Raw genomic sequence first — 8293 nt, 5'->3', positions numbered from 1 at the left:
AAATGTATTTCCTAAAGTGTTAAAGTACTCCTTTAAAGAAGAAGCGCTTAATTGCTAATGTACTTACAGAAAGAAGGGCACAAGCTCTAGCTATCCTCTTAATCCTACTCTTAATTGTCTTAATGTGGACTGCCATGACAGATTCTTTAAATACAGTGGAGTCCCAGATAGTTGGTTTGTGTTGTTCTCAGCCTGATCTGCCCTCCCTTCAACTGATGGAGAACAGGTTTTATGCTTACTGCATGTTAATTATAGTAACACTGAGCTGAGATTTGGGGATTCCTGTGGACCAGGTCCAGGTGATGGTGGACCTGTGCACCATTTTCCAGTGCAGTAAGAGTTATTTATATAGCAAATCAATTTGCTTCAAAATTAATGTCATTATTTTCATGGTAAATGTTTTTCTTTATCTTGTTTGTTGTTGTGTTGCTGACCAACAACTACAAACCATGCTTTAGAATAGAACAGAATAGAACAGGCTTTATTGTTATTGTACAGTAGATTACAACGAAATTGTGGGTGCTCCACACAGCAAAACAGTGTACTGAAAATAATATGTATTAGTGATAGACTGATATTTGTTTAAATGCCTTTAAGCATATGTTTATTAAACAGCTTTTCAGATTTGCAACATGTTAAAGTTTTGTTTATCTTAGACAATAGACAACAAAAAGTGCAGGGAGCTCTCAGGCTCAGCAGCATGTCTTTATAAAGTTAAATGAAAACTTAAGCAAATAAATAGCTCCCTAAAGTTTTCTACAGGAAATAAAGTTTTCAAAAATTTCAATGTAACTGAAATGTTATTTTATCTTTCGCTTTGTTTTAAGTTTTTTAAGTAAAGCTTCCTGAAGTTTTAAAAAAGTAAAACAAAGTTAAATAAAACTTGCACAGAAATGTGAGTCTCAAATCAACTCGTAGCCCCAGTTGAGCAGCACCAGACTGTGGTGCAAAAAGCAGAGTTGTTCAATGTGTGTGAGCACTGTGCATGCACAGCTTTCACTGCTGATTGGCTGTTGCTGTGGCTCTGTGTGTAACCAATCAGATGGTGCTGTGGGCGAGACAATGCTGGAGAAAGAGTAGTGACTGCAGAGGTGCGGCTTCATCAGCAGCCAAAATAACCCAGTTTTAAATTGATCTCTCATCGGCTGTCGGATTTTAAAAAACGGCCGATGCCGATATGCGTCGATAGGCGCCGATAATCAGTCTATCCCTAATACATATACAAAAATGTACACAATAATATAAAATTTACACAATGCAATAGAAAAAGAAAATTGTAAAACAGTATAAAATAGAAACAATGGATTTAAATAGAAAAACTCACATTTGCATAGAAACATTTAAATAGACCCTAACCCTAACCAGAGAACACAACACACATGGCTTGTGCAAGAATAAAGCCAGGACGGTTTAAGGTGTGCAGGTGGGTTGAATCCTTAACTCTGTGTATGTGTGTGAGTTGTGGTAGTGAGGGGTGTGGGTGTGGGGTGGGGGGTATATTCAGTGATTATTTGCAGTTCATATGGCCAAGGGGAAGAAGCTGTAGGTGAGTCTGGTGGTGTGAGACTTGATTGACCTGAAGCGCCATCCAGAGGGCAACAGGACAAACAGGTCAGTGGGCGGGGTGTGAGGGGTCTCCTGTGATGGCCCTAGTTTTCCTGACTCTGCAGGATCTGAATATGTCATCCAGGGAGGACAGAGGGCAGCCGATGATTTTTTGTGCAGTGTTGATGACCTCTGCAGCCGTCTGTCCTGCTGTGGAGCCTGTGTACCACACACCCAGACAGAATGTCAGTACACTCTCCACAGAGGAGTGATAGAAGGCCAGCAGCAGCTTCTTGTCCAGACTGTCACAAGGTACAACAAAGGAACAGTAGCACACCATTTATGTAAATGTATATACAGTATAATAGTATAGTATAAACAAGTATATACACACTTGTGCACTTTGTGAATTACAGTATCATGATTAATCATGAACAAGGACCAAGTATAGATTCCCTCCTGCAGATAAATGGGTCAGGATTTTGTGGAAGTGGAGTCAAGTGAGAGCAGGTTATTGCAGGCTCTGTAAGCACTCAGTGTGGAACCTTAATTTAGGCCAGTTTCCAAAACTGTAATTGGCTGATTGGATTGATTTCACTTGAGCCGATTCCAACTCTTTAATGTGGAGAGTCTTAGTATTTCAGGGAAAGTATCTGCTTGAGCCAAAATGGTTTTAAGAGTCTCTTAGTGTTGTTATTCACCTTAATTCAATGGAAATGAACCAAAGTGTGGTCTCAGACATAGACCTGCAGAAACAATGCATTGAATGTTTTAATAACTTTCAAAATGCCTGCACAATTTGTCAACCTGCAGGGATATGAAAGAGAAATCGGAGACAGGGTCTAGACTTGATAATGCCTCACAGTGTGTGTCTTAGCATTATGTAGCATCTTTACAACCCTAGTCTGGAAACTTTGTGAAACATAGAATGAATCTGACAGAAAAATAACAAAAATGTTATTTTAGGAAGCATCAAGCATAGGAAATAATGCAAAAATGTATATTCTTTCTCAGCCATCAAAGATCCTGCTGAGACCTGGTGTGCAAATCTAAACTTAAATAACATTTTACTTTTGTAAGCATTTAATATAAAACAAACTAGGTGCTCTGTGAGACTGTGACTGAGATTGAGACACAGCGATGCATTAAACTGAATGCCAACATCAACATGCTAACATAGATAATGTTAACATGCATGTCAAGCAGGTTTAATGTTAATCATGCTAATTGTTGTAATTCACTGTTCATGCATGGTAACATTTGTTAAGTGGCAGTAAACACAGAGTACAGCTGAAGCTAACAGGATGTCATCTGCAGGAATTTAGTTATAAGCCCAAGTGCTGGAAAAATTGATACTAATTTCTGTGGTGATACTTCAGTTTGGTAGACTGACTGACCATCCAAAATATCATTGCCATCCCTGAGGCCATACCGATTGCAAAACCGACAACAATAAAATAAAATCTATCAACAAGTAAGCAAATGCAAAGAGGTAAATAATAGAATACAGAGAAAGAACAGATTTTTAACAGAAATTGTGCCATCTTGACATGAGAGCAGTTTCAGTGCCCTGACAATTCAAAATAAGAAATAAATCTCAATAGTAAATGAACACTTGGACACATGTAATAAACCACTCAAAGTAAATCACCCAACTTGCATTTATTCAATAGCAACAGTAGCATATTCAGACAACAAATGCAGCAGCATTTGACAGGTTAAAGACCATGTCCCTGCCAAAACTGAGGTTTTCACATGGTGTAATTATTTGAATTCCATCAAGGAAACTTTGAGCTATCATAGCATGTGATTGATGGAGATTACCCCACTGAAAACATCCTAAAAAGGCATCTTACAAGCAAAGAATGTTCATGATGGTTAAACTTTAAGTCCATTATGTGTGCCTGTAATTAGTGACTTTGTCAGCAGTTGGTTCCTTGTGTCTACAGTTCTCTTCATACAGCTGAAGTCTGCTCCCTTTCGAATCATTCTTGTGTCATTCCTGTACTGACTGATGGCGGGAAACCCAACCCTCTGCTCAATCCATTGTGCGACACTGAGCAGCTTCTTGTCTTGGATGGCAGGGCCAATGAGCTGTAAGCCAATGGGAAGGCCTCGTCTTGATAATGCGGTTGGAACTGAAACAGCGGGGATACCTGGGGTGAGGAAAAAGAAGGTTCAAGGAAAGCCAATAATAAGGATCTTGAGGTTAGTTAGAGATTACCTTGAAGAGAGATAAAAGGAAGGAGAAAGTTTAACTCAACGTAAACACTGTTAAGTCTCTGAGGTACACCTTAATCTGAGCAGAAATTACACTTTTTTTAGCTGCCTCAGAGCACTGCAGGAACAGAGTGACAGGCTGTGAACTTTACAACCAAAAATCTTGGCTACTGGCTCTCTGTGTGCCTGTCAATCTCTCCTCAATGTATCAGTATTTGAAAAATCATCACAGGCAGTAGCATGACCGAATGTAAAGTTACTGCAGAGAAGGCAAGTGAATGTAGTGCTACTCATTATGGGTATGTTATATGCCATTTATTCTCACAATATATCAATTTTGGGTTCATATATTTTCATTCTCATCCTGGGATTAGTACATAAAGCAGTTAATATTTTAATGCTCTCTTAAATGGTAATGTCCATCATGTTTTAAATGTATATAGTGAATCCTGGACTGACGCTTCACTTTCAAAAATTATCTCACAATTCCAATCACAATAGCATTATCTGTCAGAAAAACTGCAATTAGATATTTTCCCAAAATCGTTCAGCCCTAGCTGAAATTATGATGTGTTGAGGTCTAAAGTATTGCCTTCAGAGAGCCTTAATAAAGTAAAAAGCTAACTGCTTTTGATAACAAATGATAATTTCCTCTTTTAATTTCACTAGAACAGGTCTGATGCAATGTGCCTTTGTTGCAAGATGGGATATAAAAAGAAGCATTAACTATACAGAAGTTATTTGGGTTTTGAGTAATAGGTGTGCAGGTGCACATAGTATGTGCGTATATCCATCCTTGCAGAATATACAAGTTCATGAATCCTCCCACACTTCCTATACATGCATTAACAATGCCACAAGTTCTGCCTGTGAGCCTCCTGTTTTCTCTGTACCTGCCATGTTGACAGGCTGGGTGAAGATGTCTTCCTGCGCGCTGCGTGTCCGGTTGTCTTCCTGTGTGAAGTCGGAGTAACGGGCTGCATCAGTCAGAGTGGTGGGTGTCAGCAGCACGTCAACACCTGAGCTGAACACATGCTTGAAATCATCTGCTATGAGCCGGCGGACTTTCTGGGCCTTTACAAAGTAGTGCTGGTAGTTCCTGGCAAAATGAGGGTGATCATGTCAATCAGTTGATCCTGGCTAATAATTGGGAAATATTACAGCACTACAAGACGACTTTATTCTCTTTTAAATTAAAGTCAAAGTCAATTAAAGTAAAGACAATTTGGCAAATCATGTCATGTGTCATGAGTGCTTGCCAAGAACGCATAATTGTGCAGTCTGATGATAAAAGAGAGTAGTGAAAGTAAGTGTGTTGAAAAGTGATAAAGTGACACACTGTCAACTGTCAGCCACTGGTTTGTAAGTACGGTGTGAGAAGGTTCAGTCTGTTGTCTTACTGTTTAAGCAGGAAGTAGTTTCCCGACAGAATCCTCCCTCTCACTACGTCATTGAAGCCCTCATGTCGGGTTGAAGCATACATGGCCTCTGTTGAGCTGTTCACCTCGCTACGGTGGCCTGACAGAAGAGGGAGAGAAATTATTGGGTATAATTTAATGCCATGATGTGGCATCCTGTGTAAAATGCTCCACACCACAAACTTATATTGTAGGGTGGTTCATACCATACTCGAGGCCGTCAAAACGGGCCATGTTAGATGCCACTTCAGCGTGGCACAGAACGTGGTAGCACACAATGGAGTACTGGGTGTGGGGGAGGGAGACTTGCTCCACCCTCGCCCCTGCTCTCTCAAACATGTCAGCAACACGACTCCACTGAGCTATAACTTCCTCAGAGAGCCCTGGGGCGTGGTACTCCTGACATAAAGACAGAAAAGACTTTTGAGTTTTAGGAAATATATGTATTTGTGTTCATTAAGATATTTAATTATTTTTTGAATGAGCTTCTAAATATACAGTAATGTATCTATACAAAGAATTTGTCTTGTTAACATCTTACATTTAAATTGACATTTGTATAACACTTTGTAACTGTCAGCCAGCAACTACCCTCAAAACACTGAGGGTCTTTGACTGTGATGCTGAGATAATACAGAGGAGAGATAATGACTTAATTACAGAGCTAAGCTCACCTTAGGGATGCCTATACACATATTCTTGACATCAAAGTCTTCAGGTAGCTCTGTCAGGGATGAAGGGGCAGGGATTGTTGTTGAGTCTTTAACATCAAGGCCTTGGAGGATACCTGTGTAAAAAAAGGTCTACTATTTGAAGGATGTATGTCAAATGTACAGCAATATGGAGCGGCTATACTGATTCATTTTCAGTATCACTTTGAACACATTATGCAAGTTGGCATTGTCTGAGAAAATGGTACATAGTGTAAAAGAGAAGTGGGTTAGATGCAACAAACATCCCACAACAGACTAGAACCCTTGTGCAATGGCTGTTGGGTGTGGAAATATTTTGTTGAGTTAAACATACTTCTTTTTTAATTAATCCCTCCACAAATACTAAAAGGCCAACAAATTTCTGCTATAGTTAAAATGTAACATTTACAATACATGAACTGTATCTATGAATGTAGGACACTTCCTACATTAGTGCATTGACAGCTCATCAACAGTTTCTTACCTAAGATGGTGGCTGCATCACTGACACTGCGGGTCAAAATGCCGGGGACGTCCATGGAGTTGACCAGAGGAATGAGACCATGTCTGGACAGGAGGCCGTAGGTCGGTTTCAGGGCCACCACACCACACAGTGCTCCTGGGTTACGAGTGGAACCACCTGTGTCTGAACCTAAAGCCCTGCAAAGTAATTACCAAAACAGTAAGTTTTCATTTGTAAACACCATCTTGGTAAATGGTAATGGACTGTACTTATATAGCGCTTTCCTAGTCATATCGACCACTCAAAGTGCTTCACACTACATATCACATTCACCCATTCACACACGCATCGGGGGCAATTTGGGGTTCAGTATCTTGCCCAAGGATACTTCGGCATGCGGACTGGAGGAGCCACCGACCACCGACCTACTGGTTGGTGGGCGACTGCTCTACCTCCTGAGCCAAATAATTCTTTCTGTATTTTACAGTTTTCCTGAACCAGTGAATGTTCCCTCACAGGTAGCTGGTGAGTGAGGCTACAGCTGCTGCACTTCCTCCTGAACTTCCTCCAGTGATGACCCAGTCAGAGTCTGGTTCTGCCCCTGTCTGCTCTCTGTAAGGAGCAGCATAGCTCCAGGGATTCTTTACTGGACCGAAAGCTCCATCGGTACTCCCTGCACTGTGAGGGAGACAGATAAATAAATAAATAAGACAATGACAACCACAAATCTAAAACATGTACTTTTGGTTTCTTCCTGCAAGTGTACATAACTGCAGCAAAATATAAGGGGATTTGTAACTAGCTGTTAGTAAAACTCATGCTGTGAGTATAGCACTAATACCATTCTAACACTGAAAACGATGGCCTTACCCCATAGCAAATTCATCCATGTTGGTCTTTCCCACCAGAACTGCACCTTGGTCCAGGAGCCTCTGGACCACTGTAGCATTGTAAGGTGGAGTGTAGTCTGTAAAAAAATAGCAGCAGGTTATCACTACTGAACTGACATAAACTAGAAAATATAAGACACAGTCACAAATAGTGAAGTGAAGACAGACCTCTGAGCATTCTGGAAGCACATGTGGTCTTGATATTCTCTGTGCAGAAGTTATCCTTGACTGCAAAGGGGATTCCATCCAGAGGACCTTTGGGGACACCTGTTGGAAGACAAGGTCAAACAGTTATACTTATGAGTCCACACATGCAACAATTCACAAATGCAAATAAACACAAATGTGTCCAAACCTTGCAAAAGTCTGGCTTCTGCTTCTTGAGCCTGCTTCAGCGCCAACTCCTCTGTTACAGTGAGGTAAGCATTAAGATGTCGAGTTTTCTTGATGCGGTTCAGACACCTCCTACAAAGCTCTGTTGGGGAGATCCGTCCTTCCCTGAGCGCCAAAGACACCTGGAGAAAAATGATGAGACACCAGTGGTGGAGTGTAACTCAGCTCTTTCACTCAAAAGGTCTTTTCAAAGCAAAAGTTTTTACTAGTAGAAAAGCATAGGTGTTACTAATAACATTAACAAAAAACAAATCTATTCAAGTGTCCCTGTAAGCCACAACAGTGTGACAGTAAGTGATCATGCACAATACCAGGACCCTGAGTCTGAAGCAGCGAAATGGAAATCGGCCAGCATCATTTGCCGGTTAGGGGAGGAAAGTATTAAAAATTCTGTAGCTGTTACCTAGCTTAAGCTGGTTATGAAAGAACTAATGTCTGATATTTAGCTTAAATGCAATACAAACGACAAGTGTTAATCAAGGTCAGAGAATAAGTAAACACTCGCACCAACCTCCCTTATCGTCAGGCTGAGCATGTTGACTGTATTTCTGTGACAACCTTTCAAATTAACTACAACCTTCGAACAGTGTGCAGCAACAGTAAGCTGCCATGTTTGTTTCGATAATAACCGTATAACAGCGCTTTCTGTGATTGGACGACAGTTGAGGAAAC

At 40.6% G+C, this 8293-nt stretch overlaps 1 protein-coding gene across 1 annotated transcript; it reads right to left on the bottom strand.

Moving 5' to 3' along the window:
• Positions 1 to 3188: 3188 nt before the first annotated feature.
• qrsl1 (glutaminyl-tRNA amidotransferase subunit QRSL1) lies at positions 3189 to 8249 on the bottom strand. The gene is made up of 11 exons (XM_018695095.1): positions 8133 to 8249; positions 7584 to 7743; positions 7397 to 7495; positions 7209 to 7305; positions 6855 to 7016; positions 6360 to 6535; positions 5858 to 5970; positions 5390 to 5582; positions 5166 to 5283; positions 4659 to 4864; positions 3189 to 3701 (listed from the first exon to the last, which is right to left on the bottom strand). The coding sequence occupies exons 1-11, from the start codon at positions 8154 to 8156 to the stop codon at positions 3424 to 3426; spliced, it is 1626 nt and encodes a 541-aa protein (XP_018550611.1). The 5' UTR covers positions 8157 to 8249; the 3' UTR covers positions 3189 to 3423.
• Between the last annotated feature and the right edge of the window lie 44 nt (positions 8250 to 8293).

Source organism: Lates calcarifer, linkage group LG19, assembly GCF_001640805.2.
Source record: "Lates calcarifer isolate ASB-BC8 linkage group LG19, TLL_Latcal_v3, whole genome shotgun sequence".
Taxonomy (NCBI): domain Eukaryota; kingdom Metazoa; phylum Chordata; class Actinopteri; family Centropomidae; genus Lates; species Lates calcarifer.
This window is presented reverse-complemented; position numbering and strand designations above follow the sequence as displayed.

Excerpts from the sequence above, each read along its gene's own strand:
- qrsl1 (XM_018695095.1), bottom strand. The coding sequence starts at position 8,156 with ATGCTCAGCCTGACGATAAGGGAG. Across the intron at positions 7,017-7,208 it reads ATGGATGAATTTGCTATGGG|TGCAGGGAGTACCGATGGAG; the intron begins GTAAGGCCATCG and ends TCTCCCTCACAG. Across the intron at positions 3,702-4,658 it reads CCAGCCTGTCAACATGGCAG|GTATCCCCGCTGTTTCAGTT; the intron begins GTACAGAGAAAA and ends TCCTCACCCCAG.